This window comes from Ambystoma mexicanum, chromosome 9, assembly GCF_040938575.1.
Source record: "Ambystoma mexicanum isolate Mex_15411 chromosome 9, UKY_AmexF1_1, whole genome shotgun sequence".
Taxonomy (NCBI): Eukaryota; Metazoa; Chordata; class Amphibia; order Caudata; family Ambystomatidae; genus Ambystoma; species Ambystoma mexicanum.
Genome location: NC_090931.1, coordinates 174,655,046 through 174,680,557, shown reverse-complemented (window position 1 = coordinate 174,680,557; position 25,512 = coordinate 174,655,046). Strand labels below are relative to the sequence as shown.

General features: G+C 47.5%; 1 protein-coding gene across 1 annotated transcript in view; it reads right to left on the bottom strand.

The window, feature by feature from the left end:
• Positions 1–25,512, bottom strand: part of DPAGT1 (dolichyl-phosphate N-acetylglucosaminephosphotransferase 1) — a 50,924-nt gene that overhangs the window by 10,554 nt on the left and 14,858 nt on the right. Inside the window, exons 6-7 of the mRNA XM_069614382.1 lie at positions 7,522–7,710; positions 6,357–6,444 (exon numbers count right to left, since the gene is read on the bottom strand). Coding sequence (XP_069470483.1) covers positions 6,357–6,444; positions 7,522–7,710 — 277 coding nt within the window. The remainder of the gene's footprint in view (positions 1–6,356; positions 6,445–7,521; positions 7,711–25,512) is intronic.

Sequence of the window (25,512 nt, the reverse complement as noted above, 5' to 3'; positions counted from 1 at the left end):
ATTTGACACAATGGTGGACACTTCTTATTTGGGACATTCTAACATTCTCCATAGTTTATTGTTCGAGCCAGGTAAACCAGTACTAGTTTTAGGGATAGGTAGGTTTTTCCCTTTTCTTTTAAAACAAACATCAATAGCAAACCACCATGCCACCTTTGTGTTGGTCTCTTACTTCTGCACCCAGACACTTCCCAATTCTTAATTTCAACCCCAAGTCTCAGCGTCCTCAACAATGGCTCAGCCCATTAATTTGCTCACTCTGCACAGATATGCGTCGGCTGCTGCACAAATGCAGATGTACCCAATCGCATGAGGAGCTGCAGCTCTACCTCTCTGTCCTGAACTCTCTCAAGCTCTCTTGATAGAGCAAAAAGGGAATTCTACCTCATCCTCCTTCCAACCATCCTCGCCATCTACACCCTAAAATCACTCAAAATCTACAACTATCAAATCCACTCTCCTGGCTAATGACCTAGCTGAATACTTTGCTGCAAAAATATCCCAAATTAGAGAATCTGTCCTGACAGTCCACGCACTCCCTCCTCCTACATTCTAAACTCTGCCTACTCTACCATCATCCTCTGCCTCTATCGCCCACATTATTCACATGAATAACGAAGTTGTCTTATCTCTACTGATGAAGACCAATCCCTCTTGTGCCCCATCAGACCCTTCGATAATCAAGCCTATTGCTCTTTTAGCGGCCTCTCACCACGATGAACTCTTCAACCTGTCCTTTGACTCTGCTTGCTTTCCTTATATTTTCAAAACAGCCATAGTCCTTCCTCTCCTAAACAAGCAAAGGGCTGAAATTCCGCCATGCCTCTCCTTCCACACTACTCTAAAGTGCAGTGCAGTGCAACCTATCCTCTATCCTAATTCTCCATTATCTGTCCTCTGCCTTTGACACCGTCGATCACTCTGATCTCATTAAAACTCTCTTTCTTCTTGGGTTTCATATCAAGCCCTTGCCAGGATTGAATCCCACATGGCACCTCGCAAATTATCCGTCTCCTGGAGCAACAACACCTCTCAACTCACTATTGGTGTTTCACAAGGCTCTATCCTGGATCTGTTCCTGTTTACACTCTACACCTCTGCTCTTGGGGCACAAATCTCCTCCTTTGGGTTCTCGTATCAGCTCTTTGTGGACGACACCCAAATCATCTTCTCTTTTCCTGAACTCTCCTCTGATCCCTCTATCAAAATTGCCAACTGTCTCTCTGCCATTAAACATTGGATTGCTTTGCACTCTCTGACATTACACTATCAAAACAGAGGTACTCTTTTTCCCTGCCAAATTCTCTTGCTCATCTCTTCTTCTGCCTATCCAGTGCCCACCTGACAATCTCCCCTAATCTTCTTCAGCTAGAAACCTCAGCATCATCGATCGCCCCCCTCACACCATCTCTACTTTCATCTACAAAACTGGAAACAGCAGCTCACCTCAACCTCCTAAATATTAGGAAAATCAGGAACCTCTGTCTTTTCAACAGCACCCAGCATCTCTTAACCACACTATTTTATTCTTCTATAAACTCGACTATGCCAGCGTCCTCTTTGGTCTCCTCAACTATGCTTTCTCTCCTCTTGACAAGATCATTAACTTTGCTACTAGGACTCTTTGAACTCCCTCACTTCACACCTACTTCCTGGTACTGTCAGCAGGCTGGATGGCGGACGATGCAAAACTGGGCCCGAATTAAATTTCTTCTTGTGGTTCACAAATCCATCCACGGTAAGGCACCACTGTATCTAGCCTCCTCTATTCAAATCCTCCTCGACTATCCATTTGGCTCTTCATCCTCCTGGTGTGTCCTCTTGCATCCACTTTTTCGGTCTTCTTGCTCCACTTGCATGGAAGTCTCTTCGACCGGACATCAGAGAAAGCACGGTTAAAGTGTCCATGGCGTGTCTGGTTAAAGTGTCCATTGTGTGTCCAGCTCCTACTTCTGCCCCGCCACACCACCTTCCTCTTTGTTATGCCCTGTGATGGTGTCAACAAATGAGGGCAGAGAACACATTCCAATTTGGATGATTAACTTATTTATTTTGAGAGTTCTTAAAGAGGAGTGGACCAAGCACCGACAGGAACTAGGGGAAGATTCTACAACCAAAAAGGGAGATGCTATGCAAACAGCGTCAGGCCAAGTCAAACTAGTGATCTCCAGTTTCCATTTGTTCTGATCACACAAGTAATGTGCTTTCCCTACACTTACCAAGCCTCTGTCCTCTTATGGACACCATATTCTAAAACACAAACGCCTGAAAAGAAGCGGTCTAAGTCCTGTTAGCCCCCAAGCTAACTCAAATCTATAGACAAATAATCGTGTGGTTCCGTCAACACAAAGTTCAAATCCAGTTTAAGGTTCTGTGTCCTTAGGTGTCACCCATCTAAGGTACTCACTGTGTGATATGGGGTCTTCCTAGACCTTGCCCCCCTCTTGGCTTCTCGGGGTCTTCTCTTTAGACCTTTGGGTGTTTCACAAGGTCTTTTCCAGACCAGTATCTTTCTTTCCTGGAGGTGGCTTATTTTCTTGCAGCTATCAGGATTTGTCTTATTTCTTGTGCGGTCTCTTGTATGCCTACCTTTTGAGGTCTTCTCTGGAGACCTTTCTGAATTATCTGGAGATCTTTCAATAGACCAGTGTTAGGCAGAAACCTGTGCAGTTCCCTCTGGGACAACTGCAAAAGATTTAAGACTACAGGTGTTTGTCAGTAAACCCACTTGGTAGCAGTCTGTACCACACAGATTCACTTGGTTGCTGTGGCTGAGCAGTCAGGCGTCCCTCAAGAAGAGTTAGGCAGTATATAGAGTATTCACAATAGAGCAAGTAAACACTGACCAGAGCTTGGTGCAAAAGAGAGATAATTATTTATTTAAAACCACATCTAGTAAAACACACAGGCACTAATGTTAAGCAGTTCCAAAACACGGTCACTAAAAGATATACACTCCCTTAAAAGAATATTAGACAAGTCTTAAGTAAAGCCCCACTTATTTTCAGACAGCGGTGAGCGCGTAACACAGATGGCACTCTAATAATTTGTTTTAAAAAGGGAGAGAAAAGCAGAGTATAATTTGTAACAGATCCCAACACTTTCACAAGAACACAACAAGAGAGGAAGGCAAAGTAAAACCGTGAAGTTAGAGTTCAGAAGGCCGGATCCACTTTAAGAGGATCAGAACGAAATGTGTCCAAGGTCACACGGTTGAAGTGCACAAAAGTCTTGAAAAGGTTCAGAAAGAGTTGGACCAAAAGAAAGGGACCAGTTAGATGGTCAAGGCGGCCAGCCCAGTCCAGAAGGTTAAGGGATTATTATTACCTTGTAGCAATCTTTAGAAAGGGAGGCCTGGCGGACACGGTACCTTAAAGTGGTGAGAATACTCCAGCGGTGCTTCGTCCGAGGGAAGAGAGGATCTCGTCGGGGAGGAAGACAGGAGTCCGTTGCACTGCCAGGGAAGAAACCAGCCGCGGAGTTCTCAGGTAAAAGGAGCGGTACTTTTATTCGCGGACCAGTGGTAAGTGGCTATCCGGTTGCCGGGGTGCTTGGCACGGCAATTCGACCACAAGACGTCCTGGGATGCGAGGAAAAGAAGGTAAACTGGTTGTGCCCACCAGTCAGGGGAAGAAGACTCTCCAGCCGGGAGATCTTCTGTCGTCGGGAAGTGGTGAGTCGGTTCCGCAGGGCTCCACCGGTGGTGTCGTCGTGGTAGGTCGGCTCAGCTTCTCCCTCGTCGGATTTTCAGGTCCTGTGGCGACTTCTCAAGTTCCAGTCCCCAAAGCCCTGCTTTTATGCAGCACACCCCCATTCACTCAGCCTGTCAATCAAACATGCTAAGTGGTGAGCCGGCCAATCACACAAGAGTGCGACTTGAGTTACCAAGGTAACTCGGTCCAGGGTGCCTAAACTCCCTCCTACACCCCCTGTGGTACCCAGACAGAGTGGCACCACTTTTGGAGGCTTCTTTGGAGAAGCCCGCCAAAAAGTGGAACAAAGGGCTCAACTTGGGTTGGAGTCACAGAAGAGAACACAAACGCCATTTTAGAATCGAGTCCTGGCAAAAAATACCAACCGCCGAATTAATATTAAATAAATAAACCGGTGGTATGTTCGAGGCTATGAGAATTAAATAATTAAAGTTGGTAGCCTCGAACAATGGGAAAATGCCACAGGGATATATCCGCGGTCGAATATAAAAAGTAGTATCCACTGCCACCAGCCAAAACTCGATCAAGGGGGATGGAGACGTGCCCCCTCGACTAACAGACCCCGGGGCAATCGAATTGCCCCTACCAGTACGTCCACAATATGATGGTTTGTACCGGTTTCTGTTAATAATTTGGGACTAGTAAAGCCAATGGTGACTTTACATGCCCTGGGAGACAGTAGTCAGTCCCAGGGTATGGAGTCTATGGTGGGGTGTCACTATGACACCCCTGTGTCACTGCACGGAGGGTGCTGTGTAACACACATAGTAAAAACACATGAGACCCTATGGAGTAAAGGACCCCATAGCCCATAAAACACATAAACAGTGAAAGGAACACCATAAATCATGTCCAAGAGTGGGATAAAAAGAGTCTCACTCTTGGCAGGAGAAAAAACAAACTCCAGAAATCCAGCAAAGCTGCTGGGGGACTCACTAGGTTAGGAAATTCAGCCTAAAGAGAGAATTCTCCATAACAACCAGTCATCTGCTATCCTGGTGGGGTCTGCCCCGGGATTCTCTGGGAGTCTCTCAGAGACTTTTCCTCTGGAGATCTGGCTCATCAGACCTTGGAATGCTTTTGATTCTTTGGGATTTCAGAGGACTTTTTCTTGGCTTCATTAGAGGGTTGTCCATCAGATCTTAGAATTCCATGCAGTCCTCTGAGATTTGATTTTTCCCGAAGTTTGTCCCTTAGATCTCAGGATTTACTGCAATGGGTATTTCTCCCTCTTATTCAGAGTGCTTTTCAGGCAAATTATAGTTAAGGCACGCCTGCCAGGGTCACAACTCTGTCTCACTCTCTTGTTCCAAAGAATAATTTAGTTGGAGTGGTTGACATTCAGGACCTCCTCCAGGCTGTTCAGTTTCTCTCTGGTTTAGAGGGTGCTGTGGTGCTTCTCCTCTGGGTTTCTGCTTCTCTCAGCAGTGTTCCCACTGTCTCGGTGTACACAGAATGATTCTCCAATTTTGCTTAGCAAGCAGAGTACCTTTTCCAGGTAGCTTTCTCCCTTCTGGATAAGGGAACCTCGTTCGGCACTCTACTACTCTCAACCCCTTCTACCTTTTGCATTTCCCTGGCCTCTTATGTCCCTACTAATTCTTGCAGAATTGGGTATTTGGATCTTCCCGTTTCGGAGGTCTTAAAGCTGCGCAGAGGCATCAGTGCCATCTTGGAATTAATATGTTCGAACAGTTGTGGCTCTGCGGCACCCCGTCTGACGGCAGTGATGATTTGGCTGACCTCGAGTGTCTTGGCGTGGGTTCTGCCTCAATCTGCATAGTGCATGTTCCTTGGCGTCTGCTGCATGTTTGCCATATCCCTTTTAGAGTGTAAACACTTGGCGTTCATATTATGTTTTGTTTTATGGTCCTCTCCTCTCTCGTGTATGAAGTGGGACGCCGATGTGTGAACACTCGAGGTTTGCAACAGTTTCTGCTGCTTCACTATTTGTCTCAGAATTGGAGCTATGAAATACTGCACCCCGAGGTGAATTGGAACCTGCTCCAAACATCCACATGACACATTAGGTAGAAGATGACCAAACGAGTCCCTTGTGGTTCACCCCTTGATAAACAGGATGGTGAGGGGAGTCCGACTCCCCACACCTTAAACCCATCCTAACTGGATATAGGTAGGCCATATCACACACCCTTCCACGTAATGTTACTGCTGTTCTTTGCAGTGGGCAGGAAGAGTGGGTGAAGCCTTCTTTTTTTTACAATACAATTCTATTTCTTCTGTGTAAAATATACTGGTTTCTACTTGAATCCTCATCACAACTTAACTTGGCACTAGTTGTATATGTACTTTTTGATTACAGCTCACTCATAGATTTGTATTCCTTATGTCAAATGTTATGCTTTAAAATAAATGTTTTTTAAAAAGCGTGTCCAGGTTTCCCTGTTCCATGCTGCGATAGTGGCATAACATGAAATGACGAGGACCCGAGCCAAATACATTTGAGTAGCACATGCTAATTTGCATATCCAACATATAAAAGACCGTTGGTCAAGCTGTTGGGCTCACCAACCCCCCCTCTGACTTCTTGTGTGTCGGTTGAAACATGTCCTGAAATGTATCCTTGGTGTGGGATGAAACAAGCATTGCGCATTGGATTTACTCCCCACACAGGCACTTTACCTTCAGAATAAATGCACCTAGTTTGGATAGGTCCTTTTCCTTGAATTTGGAATAGCTCATTCCCAACTTGTCACCATCAGCACTGAGCCTGCACAGACAGTAACAAGAAACCATTAGTTTGTAATGTACAAACAAAATTCATTCACAGACGTTTTCATGGGATGCTTTAAAGGCCCTTTAAATCTAGCTGTTGCACTAAGTGGTAGGCTCGTAATAAGTAGTTCTAAAATGAAGGTTGTAGTGGTGGCTTCGTGCAGTAAATTGGTCATACCCTAAGCAGATTTTCCATGTCGTGTTAAGACATGAAACTGTGGAGACCTTGCGTAAGCAGTTAATGCAGCAATTGTCGTAGGCCATGCAGGAACTATACAATTTGGATGTCTGAGCATGTCATGCAATGGCTGTCGCATTATTATGCCACTTCAAAAATGGCTTGGCCCCTGGTTTTTTGTTCAAGGGGGGCTTTCGCTTATGAATGGGGAGGTATATCCGTCAAAATGAGTTCAGTGAAAAGATACCCCTCCCTCGGATCTCCAGTTGTAGTAAAGCTTTGAAAGGACAATAGTCCGGATCCATACTGTGTGAAGAAAACTATGTTAAATGTTTGTAATGTCTGTTGTGAACCATAAGTATTCAAATGGTATGTATTAATGTGGAAAATGCTCAACAAGGAGAAATAAAATTACCTTGGGAGCTTAAAGAGAAGGAACAAAAAGGCACAGCGCATTTTTAATGTTGTATATGCATTAGGAATAGAGGCTTTCCTACAACTGGACACCCGAGGGAGGGGTAGCTTTTCACTTAACTCATTTTGGCACTATTATGCCAGACAACACTGCAGACATAGTATATCATATAGGCATTGCCTTTGCAGCCGTTTCTGTGGGCAGATAATGATGAGGGCAACGATGTTTATGAGGTACAGAATGATCTCTGCACCAGCAGTGCTTAAGAGTTCATTTGAAGAACTTCCGAATTACCTTGGTCGCTAGGGATTTAAGCAGAAGAACTGCACTTCATAGAATGTTGGTACTGCATTGGTGGATGATCTGAAAGAGCTATAGCGTTACCATGGCAGCCTGTGACACATGCAGGGGCTGTTATGGAAGTAATACAACATTACCTTAGCAACCTGTGACACGTCAGAGAAGAGCTATAGAATTACCTTGGCAAACGGTGCCGCGGGCAGGGGATGATGTGGAAGAGCTGTGGTACAGAGTAGAGGAAGTTGAGGACTTGCGGAATAAAGAAGAGCAGCATGGTTTTGCTGAAATGGCCCACTATGCCAACCACTGCAAAGGTCATGCCAGCAAAATAGCAGAAGGTGTCGCCAACGAAGACCCGAGATGGGTACCTGCAGAGAATTAAATAAAATAAACATAAATAAAGCATTCCCAAGAAACCGTCGATAGTGTGGCAAGTCCACAGTGGTGATCGATGTCCATCTCCACCTTGTAGTCGCTGGATATCAACACAATCAGCAAACAAGTGTTAGGACTGAGTTTCTACACTCTGGCCTGGTGGAGAGATATTTGGAAGGCCAACCTATATTGCGTCAGGGACACCTCTGGGCAGCTGTAGCTAAACCAGTTCCGGTAGCAGTGACAGGCAGTCTAGGCTAAGATCTTCAGAGGTGGTGAGCTTGTAAAGGGTCCACAATGAGTTCACACAATGGGTATCACAAAGTACACTTAGGATGTATACAAATAGAGTTATTTATTGGCCAAAACACACTATATAAAAAGGACTCCTAGCATGTGGATTTATCACACAACAAAGTAGATACATATATACATTGACTTATTATAGGGCATAATACATATCACAAACTCCTGCAAAGGGAAGGTAAGATTAGTATTATGCCCGCAAGGTCCACAGAGAATGATCCCCAACTAAAATTGTCCGGGCCCTAAGTTGTCTGGGGCCTTTTGCCCAATAGTTCAGGTAAAAGGTCCACAGAATCCTTGCAGCAGGAGAAAATGCAGGTAGGGTCTCTGGGGTCCAATGAAGTGTTCTTATGTTTAGAGTACAAGTTAAACTAGCTAACAGAAGTAGGCCCAACTTTTAGAAGTTTTACACAAGCAAGCAATGGCAAAGCCAAAAATGTTGTATTATAAGCCCATTGACTTATAATGGGAGTATAGGGGTAGGTAAGAAGCTCTGTAACTTACCCCCCGTACTCAGATTCTTCCCCAGACTTGCCAGACTTGGCAGGACAAAGGAAGAGGGTCCAAGGTTACTTTTCCTACCAAAACCCGCAGTCCTATATTTGCAGGTGTTGCAGGTTCTAGCCAATCTCCAGTTGGGGTCTTTCATTGTTGCAAGGACTCTGGATTGAAGAATGCAGCAGAACTCAATGCAGGACCCCTCTCAAGACTGGACTCTGGTCAGGTATGCGATTTCAGACGGTGGTCACCGCAACACAGCGATACAAATGGACTCAACTGCCGAGATTTCGCAGAGGTTAGTCTCGTAGTGCCAGCTGAGGATCCCCCAAGTTCCAGGTCGAAACTCGGAATGGTGATGCCGGCAGCACGGTAGACCAAATTCGGAGCTGGTCTGCCACAGGACGATCCCGGGACACTTCCGAAGGCTCTTTGTTGCAGTGTACTGAGCAGACATCAGGAATGGGTGGTCCCTACACCCCAAGGGTCGCAGCCTGTTCGCAGGACTGCTAAAGATCTTCATCAAGACAGGGCTCCTTCAGGACAGCAGCAGAAGTTGGTTGCCAGGCCTCTTTCAGTCAGGTCTCAAGTTTCTTCGCAGGTCTTAAAGCTGGATAGGATTCTTGGCTCCTTCAGGTTTCTCGAGGACCTCTCAAGAATGGAGGCTGGGGTCCTCTTCTTATCCTAAAAGCCAGGTAAGAGCAGCTACCCTCACTAGCCAGTAGCAGGACTAGCCCACACACACACACCCCAGCAGTGGTCTAATCAGGACCACTGGCAGGAATATTCATGCATACCAGACACAATGAAACCAGTTTGTGGATTGCGACCAGGCAGTCCCAGCCCACATCCTGCCAGCAAACACACAAAGCCCGCCAAAATCTTCTGCTTTCCCGGGCACTGGAAGGCCTTATAAGGATTTGCCTGGCCTCGCAGACGAGGAAGAAGGCTAAAGAACAAGATGGCAAAAGGACAAGCAAAAAACCTCGTGGCACAGCCATGTTTGACCAGTAGCCACAATTAGTAGTCAAAGGTGGTAAACACAGTAAAGCGAAAACGAAAAGTCCCCAAAAGTGGTAAAAAGTCACTGCTGCCACCAACTTATCCTTTTAGTACACCTAGAGTAACCAAAAATCCACCAAGTGTTAGTCTAGTACAAAACAAAAATGTACCCTATTCTACTGCAGTGTAAGGTGCTTTGTACAATAAGAAGTTACCACAAGTGATACAAATGTAACCAAAAGTAGTAACAAGATTAAGGAAAACAAGGTTTCCCAGTACTGACAGCCGGAAGAACATGTCAGTTTACCCCATGACATATGAGCAAAAGCTAGTGTAGTGAAGCTTAAGGCTTCACTGCACAGTAAAAAGAGCAGGCCACAATCAAAAATAAAAGCAAAAGGTTTGGGGATTCCATAAAGATGGAAGGAAAGGTGCAGTACAGAGAAATCTATCCTAACAAGCAGCTTGCATAGTAACTATTCAGAGTTACGTGTTAGAGAAAGGGGCTTTTGGTTTCGACTTAGCACTTCTGTGAGTAGTTCTAACCAAGCTCGAAAGCATGTGTTCCTATTGGTTCAGAAGTTGCTCATAATTTGGGTAGTCAATACCTGGACTAATCCAAGTGATCTCCTCCTTGTAGGCTTCTCTCTTTCACAACCCCATAAACTGACAATTGAAAACAGCAAGGCATACAAGTAAGGCAAAGTGACTCATCTGTAGTGTCCCTGGTACACTTAACCCAGATATTGCTCTCTTACCATCCCTTCTACCATCAGTTCTGTGGTGCAGCTAATAGGTGTACTTTCTACCAACAACCCATATCTGTAACGGATATGTGGGTGTTTAGAGGATGAAAATTGGGTTAGGAATGACAAAGGGGGACACTATATATGTATATAGATCCTCTGTGTAAATTTATGTAATGTTTTCTGTATATTTGCATTTCTGTAACCTTGTACAAATTGCGCCCGGATGCCTCCGGGCCTGATGGATTGCGCGTTATAAATAAAATAAATACAAAATACTCTTCTACGAAATATATGGTCTAAAACATTGCAACGATTCCCACAATAAAAAGTCACAGTTTCCAATAGTGCCAAGAGAGATTTTAGACTGATGGGCCAGAGTTACTCCAGTAGCCTTTCCTCATAATATGAAATTGTGATATGTTATGATGAACGCCCTCTTTCCCAGAGATCAGTCTTCAACCCATACTTGTACAGCATATAAAATTGAATAAATAATTTGGAGAGGAAAAAAAATAATAAATAAAAACACTTTGCGAATCTTGCTCTTGTATTGGCCATTCTAGTGCCACAGCCAGTGCCAATTATCAAAAGCAATGCCCAATGACCTCACAATTGGTAAACCGACTGGACAGGTTTTGCCAGTTATGACCTTTTCATGCCTTGCTGTGCTTTTAAAAATGTTATGATGTCTATCCCATGCCATGCAACATCTTGTTCTGCCTTATTAGGCTAGGCTGAGCATAGTTTACCTCTACCAGTCTATCTCAGGTCCCATTGTGCCAGGGCAGGAACTCAGGCCCACAGATGTCTATCCAATTGGCCAGGTTTCCCTTCAAACTGCCCGCTAACACCTCAAATTCGTGCCAACCGCAAAGCCATTCAGCAGTACCACTGATAAAGATTCAATGCAGCAGGACCCGCATTTTCAACTATCAATCGGGATGGCCAACTACACAAAACATCACAACTGTAGCATTACAACTCTTGCTGTTAAGTTAGAATGCATATTTAGAAGATTGTGGTACCATTTTTTAGGTCCCCTCAACTCCCCCCCTCAAGTGCTTTTTGATTATTCACTTTTCTGAGTGGCCATAGGGACTTCTCCTGTAGTCCCCTTGCCATTACAATCCTTTAAACCTTACTTAAGGAATATGGTATTGGAACACGCCCAAAGCTCCCATGCTAGCGGTGCCTCTCAGGCTCCCCATTTTTGACATTCTGTGATGTTATCACCCTCCACAAGTTTTAGGGAGTGGAATGGTAGCATCTAGACTTTAGTTTTGTCTTCTCCAAGGGTGCAAGCCATTTTACTGCATCAATCGCCCAATGCACTTTTTGGCAGCCATTGGAGTACCAATGCATTGGTTTAAACATTGCTCTCTGCCATTTTGTGTTTCAGGGCTTCCTTTGTTCAGGGTGACCACTAGGTAGGCCCAAACTCGTTGTTCTCACCATGTGGGGTCTTTGTGAGCCCTCAATGGCAGCCTCTATATTGGTCGTAACTGGTTTAGCCATAATGCCCCCAAATATCGCATCAGAAAAAAAGGTTAAAAAGATCACGCTTTTTAGTTGCAGTTTTGTGGGATTTTGCACTTTTAATTAAAACAAAAAGAGATGGGTGTGGGGGTAAGGGTATAATTCTAAGGTGGGGGTTGGAGGGGCTCTTAAAAAGTGCAAAAAAAGCAAAAAACATTTTCACAATTCGACCAAAAAGAAATCAGTCTTTTAGGCCTCGTTATTTCTTTTCATTTTTTTAATGTAGAACCATACCAGTATAGGTTCCTGCCCTACACTATCCCCATCACTCCTTGTGGGGGAGGGACTTTAGCTAAGTGTTAGTTCCAGTGACCATTAAGAATGATTGGTCATCTAACCCTTTGCCCCAGCCCTCTTTAACAACCGCCTGACTGGCTTTTGGCCAGGCCATTCGTGCAAGGGTATTTATGCTTTGTCCAGCTCCTGCTGCACTCTCTTGCTGCTTTGTTCCTGCAGCTTGGAGGCGGCAGGTTTGCCAACCTGCTGAATGCGTTTTCCTGCACTTCGCAACGTTTTATTTTTTATTCTTTATTTATATTATCAATGCAACAGCATTTACCGTACCATTATACATGTTTGCTCTTACTTTGGATAACAACCTCTGGTCCTGACCCATGTAGGTTTCGAGAGCTTTCGTCGGAATGTCTTGATGGGTGCATTGAATTTTCTTGAATAATATTAGCAAACCGTGGGTCTAAGAATGACCCAGCAAACATTATCAACATAAATAGCAACTAAATAGTCCCTATCCCTCCCTCACCCTCCCCCCTTGGACATGGCTACCAAGCAACCACAGTTCATAGTTAAAATTTCTTTTCTTGTTTGACGGACTCAAGTTCCATTGTCCATGTTCTTTCGGGGCACATCACCATAAATTCAAAGTAAGACCATTAACATTATTAAGCATTTGCTGTTTGTGGAAGTGGTGTTCTCTGTCTCTGACATACTCATGAAAGGGGAGCCATGTCTTTAAGAATTCCTGGTACGTCGGTTTTCCAAGATGGCCGCGCTCGGGTGAACAGCACATCCCACGAGCTCCAGCACAGAAGCAGTGATTGCGTGTCGAAAGCAGTGAAAATGCCCTCCCAAGGATCTATTGACAAGCAATTATGGATCTATTGTCAAGCAATTATTGCTGGAGGACGTGGCGAGAAGGGGGCGAACGCAGCGCCGGGCCCGCAGACCCTGAGTCCCAACATACGCAGCAACTACGGAGCTCTGAGGACATTGTGTGGCATTCAGGCCGCTCCCCTGCAGGCAGACCAGTGACATGCGGTGCCGGCCCTCTGCCCCGCGCAGCAACCCTCAGGGCACCACGACGGCAGAAGCCGCCTCCCACTTATGAGCACCGTCCGACAGCGGGACAGCCTTTGCAGGACTCACCGGACCCGGGACCCGGCTGCCGCCCGGAAGACTAGCCCAGACAGAGGGCGGGGTACTGCGCAGTGCTAGCAGATCCACAGGCGTGGGGGGCCCTTCTGCCTGCCTCCACCCCCGCACAGGACACCAACCGGAGCGAAGAGGCTCTGCACAGGATCACAGCCCGCAGAGACATACGGTCTGCCCGCATGAAGACTGTAATCCCCAGGGCTCAGACACATCACGAGCTCACCGCTCATCGCCAGGAGGAGCCCGGGCGCACCCAGCGGGGGGGGGGGGGGTGGGATCAGCTCAAGGCCAACTTCAATCGTAGCGGGCCGTCATTTGCCCCGAGTACCCCCGGCACAATGGAGGACCGTGACTCACCCGCAGAGGCCGATAACAGCTCCAGGCAGCATCTTACTGAGGATCCACACGGGCAGCGGGAGCACGGGAGTGGACCGGCAACCATCCGCACACCCCACATCAACCACGGGGGACCAACAGGGGCAGCCCACTCGGCCGAGCCTTAGCAGGGCCACGCCCGTCCAAGATCTCTGGGCAAGGGGCCCCCCACCTAACCTCCTATAAAACCAGGGGAGGTGCAGCCCCAAAGGGCGCCCGCAGTTTGATGAGTCGAACCTCCGCCAGGTGCACCTCCTGCTAGAGTGCCCGGGCCTGAGGCGGCAGACCATAACGACAGGAGCAGAGAGGACTGGCCACCAATGCAAGCACCACTCCGGCACCCCCAAGTTATTGTGGAGGGTGGACCCAATCGCACAGCAGAGAGGGGCGCCCCATCTTTGCGGGGGAACATTGCCTAGGCATTAGGAGCAAACCAGGCCCGCGGACCCTACTGCACGAACATCGACATTTCCCTTAGCCTGGAAACTCTGGGACAGGCTTGCGCCGCGTAGCCCTTGCAACTGGGACCCCTAAGGCACGGATAGCTGCACCGGGACCCTCTATTAGCAGAGGACCCCCCCCCCCAAAAGACTCCACTGACCGCAGTCAGGCCTCGTGGCCCGGAAGGAGAGGTGTAACCACATACTAACTCGGGATCCAGGGGCTGCTTCATCCCCAGCGAATCGGGAGAGTTCTGCCTCTAACGGAGATATGATATGATATGGCATTTGTAACGCGCCTATACACAGGTGTTTCAAGGCGCGACGAGGCAAGGGAGGGGGAACAAAGGGAGGACGGACAAACGATCCTACTAGGTCAGGTGTCATTCAGATCGTGCAAGTGCACGGGAAGTGGGCAGGGATAGTGCAGTACAATGGTATAAGATAAGTAAGTAACGGCCAGCAAGTTGCAAGTGCATGGGCAGGTAAGGGGACTGTAGGGATACAGAAACAGTCCCCAAGTGCGGGTGTTGCCTAGTGGGCAGTGCAGGTGTGAGACGCTGGCGGGGAGGACAAGGACCCTAGATCGGCAGAGGTGAGGGGGCAGTCCAGCAAGCCAGTGCAGTTCCGGTTACAGCCAGGAGATCAGCAGAGGAGAGGGGGAGAAAAAGCAGAAGCAAAGAGAAAGGTTTTGATGTGCTTCCGGAACCGGAGATGGTTCTCCTCAAGTTTAAGGGAGGCTGTTCCAGAGGGATGCACCAGTCGAAGAAAGATCTACCACCAACTCGTTGCTTGGAGAAGCGACTGACCCTGAGGGAGTTGGAGGCGGAGGAGCGAAGGGCTCGAGAAGGAAGATATTTAGGAAGAGAGAGTTGAAGGTATAGAGGCCCCAGACCCCAGAAGGCATTGTGGATGATGCAGAGGGTTTTGAACTTGATCCTTGCAGCTACTGGGAGTCAGTGCAGAGATTTCAGTCTTGGAGAGATACGATCCCTGGGCTTGAGGCCAAGGACAAGTCTGGCAGCCCTGTTCTGAATAAGTTGCAGAGGGCAGAGAGTAGAAGCAGGTAGATTTAGAAAGAGGCTGTTGTAATAGTCCAGCCTAGAGAGAACCAGAGCCCTGGAGACAGTGAGCTTCTGGGGGAAGGAGAGGAAAGGAAGAATACCTCTGAGGAGGTGCAGCTGGTAGTGTGACTTCTTAGAGATGTCAGAGATGTGAGGAGAGAAGGAGAGTGTGGAGACGAAGATGACCCCAAGGTTTTTAGCCTTGTAGGAGGGAGCAGGTGTGCCGATGAGGAGGATCTCAGTCATACTGGCATTATGGCAGAGGTCATTGGCGGCACACCACTCCTGGATAGCAGACAGTCGGAGGTGAGGGAAGTAGAGGAGGCGGCCGAGGGTAGCCTGAAGAGTTGGGAGACCCCCCCCCCTCTCCCGCACCAGAAGTCAGGCCTATTAAACTACAAGTCTAAATACTAGCTGAGAAGGGAACAACTCATCCAGAAACCTAACGAAGGTTACCTCTACATCTGTGAGCCAGCCCCAACACCCTCAAATAAGGTCCCAGGAAGGCCCTCCAACGAGGTCGCCGGTAAGAGTCACAACCAAAGCCCTTCGCCCTCACGAGAACAGTGGGAAGCTACAGCAGGGGGGGCGGACGGGGCCCCCCGGGGTACTCCAGTGGGAACACAGAAGAGGCCTCCTAAGGGAGCAACCTCTAGGAGAATGGGATCCCAAGAAACATCGCGGATCACAAAGTGACTCGAACAAGGAGCTTTTCACCACTGGACGGTCAAGTGCGGCGGTCACCTGCGGAGATCCCCACCAAAGAGATGTCCAGGAACAAGGACACGCCAATAACCCTCACAATAGCAAAGAAAGCACAGGAAGGAACGTTGGCGCAGATTTGGGCCTGAGAGACAGACGCCATGGGGACCCAAAACCCTAACGATTGGGGTGCTGAATCTGGCATGGACAGCAGGCGGGAAGACCAGGAAAGGCCTGTGACCCACTTCTTGCTCAAAAAACCTGCTGGGAGAAATAGTAGAGAAAATTACTGATGCAGGACAAAAGCAGATGGACACCATAAGAGAAGACCTGGCCGAAGGAATACAAGAGATCAGAAGGGACATCAATAAGATCGAGGAAATGGTAGACACCAACAAAAGGGCAATACAAGAATTAACAGAAGACGCACAGAAAGCGATGTCCTCCTGGCGACCATAGCAGTGGCAACCCACAACCTCGAGCTGAGGGTTGAAGATTTGGAAAACAGATCCAGACGTTCCAACATAAGAGTCAAATGCTTGCCCGAGGTTATACAGGATCAAGACCTGACCCAAACCATGAGATCCATTTTCGAAGACCTGCTGGAGGCAGAACTGAGCGCACAGATCCAGTTCGACAGAATATACAGTGTGGGCCCGAAACATCAGGAACTGGGGGCAAGAGCGAGAGACGTCTTAGTGGCGTTTCATAGCTACACCCCGAAAAAACAAATACGAGAAAAGGCCAGAAAGGCAAATCAAATCACATACAATGGTGTTGAAATCTACTTGTACCAAGACCTTTCCCAGACTACCCTAAACAGACGAAGACGGATGGCTCCGGTATTGGCTCATCTGAGAGATAAACATGTGCGCTATAGGTGGCTACATCCATTTGCGCTGAGCTTCACTTGGCAGGGGAAACGCCACAACGTGCGACCAAGGGGCAGCTATACTGGGGCTCGAAGAAGACAACCGACCGCTAAGCACTTCCTCACCCGGCCAAGCTGCGCCGGAAGACCTGGGAATGGACAACTGTGGAGACCAGAAGATCAAAGAAAGGGGGGGAAACATCCCCTCGCCCCAGAACAACGCTCCTCGAGACAGACCATCCCCAACAAGAATGTTCAGGGGACAAGGAAAAATGAGCCAAACACAAGGGATCTACATAACTATGGCACCCCTCGGGAGGGAACACATTGTGACAAGCCACATGCTCGCATGACCAACACTAGTAGAGATCCAGTTACACTAATGGGAGGTGGGGGGGGGAATCTGTTCATTGGAATGGGAAGGGGAGATCCCGCGTGGGGAGGAGGCTGGGCAACTACTAGGGTCTAGCTCTTGTGACCAAAAAAAGAAGAGGGGGGGCTGAGTGCCAGCTGGACTCTCCCAGCAAGGGGAGGGCGGGGGGGAGCAGGGAGTGGGGGAGAAAAGGGGGAAAGGAGCTGACAGAACGGGATGGCGCACGTAGGGGAAGGGATTGGCCCTGCAAGGAAGGGGGGAAAGGAGAGGACACAACAGGGAAACCCAGAACCGCACACCCAGACAACGAACCCTAAAAGAAACCGATCATGGGCCGGCCGGACCATTTAAAGATTCTATAGCTAAACATCAACAGGCTTAACACCCCACTCAAAATGAAAAAAGTGTAGATATCTCAAAAGAGAACCCACACATATTTACAATGCAAGAAACCCAGATACAGTCGCTGGACACCCACAGGGTCAAAGTCTGGGGCTACGGGAGAATGTTGCATGCCACACAAGCCTGCAAAAAAAGGGGGGAGGTACTCGTAGCGCTGAGAGACGGGCTCAACCTGTTGGTTAAGGGGATCGACAAGGACGGCCAGGGCAGATACCTCGCAGTCGCACTAGAGGGAAGGGGGATGCCTGCACGGTAGCGACATGCACCAAACACGGGCTAAGTCCCATATATACAGAATGCACTCACTCGTCTAGAAAAGTTCACGAAATTCCCCCTTCATCTTGACGGGAGACTTTAATATTGCCTGGGGCCCAAATAAGGACAGGAGCACGATACCCTAAGGCCCACCGGGACTACCTACAGGGGACCTCAAAAAGAAAATACCAGACCTGGCCCTGGTGGACACTTGGAGGCAAATGAAGGGGGACAGGGAAGGTTACACCTTTTACTCTCACGCCCACATATAGCACTCTAGGATCGATTATATTTGGTTGTCCAGCTCACTGATGGGCAAGGAAACCGACATAACGCTGGGAGCTATCACTCTTTCTGATCACACACAGATGACCCTAGGACTAAAAAGGAAAAAGGGCCCATCAGGGCTCTGGAAATGGAAATACCCAATCCAGCTCTTCAGAGACATTACATTAGCACGGGAGGTGACGGAGGAAATTGAAAGATTTGCCGAGACTTATCAAATTGGGGATACTGCCTGGCAGACCTGGTGGGACACGCTCAAAGCCCCACTCAGAGGCAAGATCATAGCTATAAAAGCAAGACTCGCAAGTGAACTGAGACTGGAGGAAGCCCGCCTAGAAGTAAAACTAAAAGAGGTGCTGACCAAAATGGGTGAGAAACAGTCACGCGCTATCAAAAGAGAATACAGGGCCATACAAGGGCAGCTTGACACCATACCAACCAGGGCGGCGGAGCGTAACCTGCTGCACCGTAAACAAAAATTCTATGTTAAAGCCAACAAATCTGACCGTCTGCTAGCCAAAATATTGAGGAAAGAAGAAAGGGACAGAACAATTTTAAAAATTAAGCAACAGGGCGACCAGACGACCACTAAAACAGAGGATCTAACAAGGGAATTTGTGAAATACTACTCCATGTTGTATAGCTCCGACTCCCCGGCCACAGAATCCGAGGCAGCTTACCTAAGGGAGATAGGCCTACACTTTTTAACGGTAGAGGAAAGGGAAACCTTGGAAGGGAAAATCAGGAGGGACGAGGTTAGGCTATCTATCGACTCACTGCCAGTCAACACATCCCCAGGGCCCGACGGCTACGTAGCAGAATTTTACAAGCTACACAAGGAAGTCCTAATCCCACATCTCGCGAACCTCTTCAACCACGTAGAGCAATCCCAAACACTACCGCAAACCATGGAAGAGGCCAAGGTAATATTAATCTTAAAAAAGGGGAAGACCCAACTGAATGCGGTCATACCGCCACATTGCGTTGATAAATGTGGATGCAAAAATTCACACCAAAATATTAGCTACCAGACTCAAGGCAATCCTACCCAGACTGGGCCACACGGACCAATCAGGTTTTCATTAAGGGAAGACTAACGGGGGACAACATAAGAAGAATAACCCACTTAATTGAAAAGGCACAGAAGAGGGGAATCCCCGCTCTTCTCCTGGCGGTGGACGCAGAGAAGGCCTAGATCGGGTGGAGTGGGGATTCCTCTTTGCAACTATGACAAAGATGGGCTTTGTCCCGCGGTTCCCAAGGAGAGTCAAAGCTAACTACCAGCGCCCTCTGCTCTGACTCGCGATCAACGGGCACATCTCTGACCCGATCCAAGTCGAAAGAGGCACAAAACAGGGCTGTCCACTTTCCCCCCCATCGTATATGCCATTCACTTAGAGCCATTTCTGGCAGTCTTAAGAGAAAACGAAAACATAGCGGGGATACAAATGGGGGTGCCGACCACAAAATCGCTGCCTTCGCGGACAGCATGATACGGCCAATAATCCAGCCTCACACCTCTCTGGGGGCAGTTCACATGGAGCTGACCCGCTTCGGGTCCATAGCAGGATTAAAAATTACAAAAAAGTCTGAAATACTCAACCTCACACTCTTCCAACAAGGAGAACAAAGCCTCAGAAACACCTTCCAATACAGATGGGTAGACATGTCCATTACTTATCTAGGGATAAGGTTGACCAAATCTGTATCAGGCCAACTACCCGCCCCTCTTAGAGAAATGTAAAACGAAACTGATAGATTGGGGACCGCTAGCAATATCCTGGCTGGGGCGAGTCAACGTACTAAAGATGGTGGTCCTGCCACAAACTCTCTACCACTTCACGTCCCTCCCGGTCCATATACCACCCTGCTTTTTTAAAGACCTCCAAAATAAATAATAAAAGAATAACAAACCCCTGAGAATAGCGGCCAGACTAACGAAAGGGCTCGTGGCTTCTGGGGGACTGGGATCACCAGACTTCAGGGCATTCTACCTCGTTGCTCAAAGGGTCATCAGGGATTGGCAAGTAGATAATAGAGGGAAGGTATGGAGACCTATGGACAGGGCGGTTGTGGGAGCCCCATTGGAGGAAATCCTGTGGCAGTCAAGGGCGGACAGGCCACCGCAAATGCATGCAAGCCTAATTACAGATACAGTGAGTAAGGCATGGGACTCAGCAGTGAAGAGGGCGCAGATCCCTTCCTTCCCTTTTCCTTACACACCACTCTCTGACAACCCTTAGTTCACCCGGGCCTCAAGACGACCACGTTTCAGGCTTGGAAGATAGGGGGGGTGCCATAGGGTAAGGGACACAAATTAAAACCTTTGACGAGTGTAAAGCAGACTTTAGCCTGGGGGAAAACCAGAGATTCCCTTACGCAGAGCTGAGACATTGGCCGACACACCCGGCCATGAAAAACGCAGGGACCGGGCCCTCACGCCCGTCGAGAAATATTTAAACACAGGCGCAGGAGTGAGGAGGGTGGTAGCGAACGTGTACAAGCTCATTAAAAAGGTGGAGGAGCCCCCAAACATACTATACATCGGGAAATGGGAATCCGACACAGAATCTACAATTGATATGACCGAATGGGCAAAACTCTGGGACCAGATTCCAAAACTGGCATGGTCAATACAAATCAGAGAGATGTGGATGAAACTAATGATGCAGTGGCATCTAACCACGGCCAGGCTCTATAAAATATACTGAAGGTGTCACAACAGTGCTGGAGGAACTGCGGACAAACAGGCACTGTAGAACATGTTAACCATGAAAACTGTGAATGTTTGTTTATTTGGTAATGCGCGCCAAACCCTTAGGTAGCTGCTGCCCATTTATTTTTTGCCCTTTTATTTATTTACATAATAAAAATGTATTGAAAAATGAATTTCTGGTACGCCCCAGCCCTAAGAGCGCACACCTTCTCCATTGCCAGCACCCCCCAAATCTTGACCCACCAACAAGCGACTATCGGGCCTTCCGGCACCTTCCAGTTTTGGCTAGTGTCATGCGCTGCCATGAGTAGATGGGTGACGAGTGCTTTTACCTCACGTTGCTGCATATACCCCCTCCACCTCTGCCCCCAATATTATTACCACTGGTGAATCAGGCAACTGTGCCCCTGTAATCTCTTAGATGTGGGCTTGGATCTCCTTTCAGAATATTGTGGCTTTGGGTCATGCCCACCACATGTGCCCCAATGTTCCTATTTCTCCACACTGCCTCCAGCACAAGGGCAAGTGGTCCTTATTAATTGCATTCCGCGCTTTGGGGTGGTAGATACCATCTGTGGCAAATTTTATAGGCCAATTCTTTTATGGCTGTACATTTGGACGACTTTTGAGCCCTCCTGCAGATATGCCCCCACTCCTCTTCCGTGGTGTCGATTCCCAGATCTCTACCCCATCTGACCATTTATGGTAACTCTCCTGTGTATTGCGTTTCATCCAATAAACTATACACCCTCGAGATTCCCCTTGCAGTCACCTTCTCCTGCATATTCAGTTCCAATCCTATCAGTGTTCGTGTGCCCGCTTTCTTCACCTCCTTTTGAGAGATCCAGGATGTATTTGTATCTCTCACCCTCCCCTATGTGGCATTTGTGCTTACAGTCCTCGAAGAGGAATGGATTGCCATCTTGGTAAAAGTCCTCCAATTTCAGAGCATCGCAACCCTCCCATCTTTCCCAATAGGCCACCTTTATTCCGGGGGAGAAATCTGCATTTGTGGCACATCGGGCTGTGTGACCTAATCCCGGGGTAATCTTCCCCCATTTTAGTGCTAAGTCCCAATGTTTCAATGAGCCCCTTGTCGCCTTCAATAGTTGGCCCCCCTGCTGCTCTGTTTCAGGTGTGTATTGATTGCAATGCACCTAGAGGTATAGTGGTTACTTCCTGTTCTATTTTACTCCAGCCTTTATACGAGTCTGGGCTCGGCCATTGTATCATATTTGCAATGTGAGCTGCCAAAATGTACCTCTTCACTTCAGGGATTCCCAATCCTCCTGTCCACAATGGTCGGAGGAGAACCAACCTCTGAATCCGGGGTTTCTTTTTATGCCAGATGAAGGCTATGATTTCATCCTGTAGTGTTTTAATCAGCTTAGCCGGTATGTTTATTGGCAGGGAGCTAGTGACATAGTATTTTAGGTACAATGGTCATTTTGACCGCATTTATTCTGGCAAACCATGATAGGTCTTGTGCATCCATCCCATTAGATTTATTAAAGTTGATCCTAAACCCAGAGACCTCAGCAAACTCATGTAATCTGCTCATTGCCTTTGACAGGGTCTGTTTTGTGTTCCTCATGAATAACAGGATATCATCTGCATAAAGGGCTATTTTATGCGTCCCCCTTTTAGTTTCTATTACCAGAATTTCGGGGTCTTGTAGGATAGTGACTGCGAATGGCTCCATTGCCATAGCGAAAATTAGGGGTGATACTGGACAGCCTTGAAGAGTACACCTCTGGATGTCTATTTGTTCTGTGAGTCTCCCATTCACCATAAACCTTATGAAGTGGACAGAAGTTAGTCAATCAATAGCATTCGAATGAATGCCGGGCCACACCCAAATTTCGTTAGTACCCGTTCTAGGAACCCCGAGTACAGGCTATCGAATGCTCTTCTTGCGTCCAGTGCCGCCATCGAACATTTCTGCTCTGGTCTTTAGCCCAAGTCTAACAGGTCTATAGCCCTTCTAATGTTATCCTGTGTGTCTATTCAAAATAAAGCACGCCTGATCCTCATAAATAATCCCCGGTAGTACCATTGCCAACCTTCTTGCCAAAATCTTTGCATATATTTTGGTGTCGCTATTCAACAGAGATATCGGACGATAATTGGCGCAGTCAGTTTTGTCATTCGCTGGCTTGGGGAGTAACACCGTAGTCAACCTACCCATATCCTCTGATACTGTCCCTACCTCTCTGATTCTGTTAAATAGGCACGTCATATGCAGGATTAGTTGTGTTCTTTAGTTGTGTTCTGAAGGTCCTATAATAACCTTTATCAAACCCGTCTGGTCCTGGTGTTTTATTGGTGGATAGCATAGCTATAGCTTCGTTGACCTCCTACGCTGTTATAGGTTTCTCCAGGGCCTCCCTTTCATCTACAGTCAGTTGTGGTTGATTCGCATTTCTAATGTAGGTTGTTTGGATTACCAGATCCAACTTCTCTTTTCTTCATAGGGTTGTATGAAACTTTCCCATGATCCTCAATTTATCATCCTTCCCCCACCTGTATATTACCTGCTTCATCCTGAAGCTCTGTGATGTGGTTGTGCATCTTAGTCTTCCTGAGTTTTGCCGCCAGTAATCGGTTAGCTTTGCCTCCCTGTGTGTAGTAAGTCCGTTTTGTATTCAGTGGGGTCTGTGCTGAGCGTTCTGCTATGTGTGCTTCCATCCGTGGCCTTACTTTACTTAGCTGACTCAGTGATTATTGGTTTTGTGTTGTATCTCAGCCTTTTGTAGTTCCTTTTCTAGTTCAATTCGAGTTACATCTCTACCCCTAGCGTATGCTGCGGCTTACAAGATAATAATTCCCCCCTCATTACCGCTTTCCCAGCATCCGATAAGACCCCGCTAGTCTACCTCTCCTGTGTAATTTTCAGCAAAGTAATCGGTTGTTTTTTCCATATGAGCTCTAAGTGCTATATCGTGCAAGATAAACTAATTGAGCCTCCATTGCTGTGTACCCTTTCTACAGTCAGGTTGTGCTTCGATCTGTATTATCACTGGGGCATGGCCAGATAAATATTTTGTCACTTTGGTTATAGCTATTACTTGAGGTATTAAAGTGCCTGAGACCAGGACCATATCTATGCGTGAGTAACCCTTATGCACTGCAGAGTAGTGGGTGTATTCTCTATCATTGTTATAAAAGAATCTCCAGGTTTCTATGAAGAATTTCCCCAGGGCTTGTCGATCCTGTGGTCATTATGTGAGGGGGGGGGGGGGGGGGCGTCTTGTCTAAATTGGGGTCCATAACGCAGTTAAAATCCCCTCTAATTATCACGTGGCCCTCACACCAGCTACCTATTTTCTGCAGGACTGTGCTCAGGAACCTATCCCGTTTGTCGTTTGGGCCATACAATGCTACCAGGGTGAAAATCTGTGTTCCCAGTATACCCTTGAGATCCAAGTCCCTCCCCTCCGTGTCTCTATAACAAAACTGTTCCTTAAATAAGAGGGAGGCTCCTATTAAGATCGCGACCCCCCTTGTTTTGGTCTCATTGGATGCAAAATATTGCTTGGGGTACGCTTGGTGTGCCATTCTTTTCTCATGTATGTCTAGTAAATGGGTCTCTTGCAGAAATGCCACCGATGTCTGCAGGTCTCTCAACCGTTTCAGTATAGATCACCATTTCATTGGTGAGTTGAGGCCCTGGGCATTCGGGGTTACATTGTTTATGTCAGCCATGTATGATCGAGTGTCCGCCTTTGGTACGTGTATGTCCCATATTACTCTCTTTCCCCCCATCTGTGCTGAGTCATCTCCCCCCTCATGTTCCTTTACTTAACTTAACTTAGCCCCCCTCCCCAACTTCAACAACTCATGCCTCAGTTGCACTTTGAAACTTTCTGGAATTTGGTCCATGTAGATAGACCAATGGGCCTTTATCCGACCCCGCCCCCCCCGTCCCCAACGCCACCTCCATTTCGCTTGTCATGGACTACAAACAGCTTTAGGTTAAATCAATCCCTCCTACTCTCAGCAGGGCATTGTGCATTATATATATATATATATATATACATATATATACACAGACACACACACACAAAACATTCTGCCGTAGGCGATCATTCAGGTGTCCCCTCTTGATATTACGCCCCTTCCCCTTCTTCTTGGATAGGGGCGCCCCTTTCGCTACCCTCCTTATTTATACGACCTGGCTGTTGGACCGAGTCTTTCTCAGGTAGCAAGTCCCTTGAAACAGTAGCTTCCTCCATGTTCACCAGGTCGTCATTTCTTCCTCTTTTGTGATACGCTACGCTTTGTCCTGGTATTCAAATCGTATCATGCAGGGGAAGGTCCATCTATATCTGACTCCCTTCTCTCTAAGCCAGTTCGTCACCATGCAAAGTCTCTTCCGTCTCAATAGTGTGGTTTTTGCCATGTCTTGGTAGAATGTGATGCGAGCGTCCTTGTATTTGACTGATTCAGTTCCTCTGGCCGCTTTAATTATTCGCTCTTTTACCTGGAAGAAGTGAACTCTTGTGATGACATCCGGGGTCAGGTCGTTTTTCTGCTGGCAGACGTTCTATATCCTGGGTGTCCTGTCCAGAATGATAGCATCACTTTTGGTATTGCCCAAAACCTGCCGGAATATGCCTTGAACATGCTCCTGCAGCTCTGAATCCAGGCTCGCCGTTGGTATGCTCCTGAGTCTAATGTTATTTCTCTGCAATCTATTTTCGCTGTCATCTTGTCTGGCCACCACCCAGTCCATTTGTTGTTCTATTGCTTCCATACATTTAGCAAGCACTCCTTGTTCATAGCTTTGCTCACATAGTGTTTCCGTTTCTTCCACCCTGCGTTCGATTGTA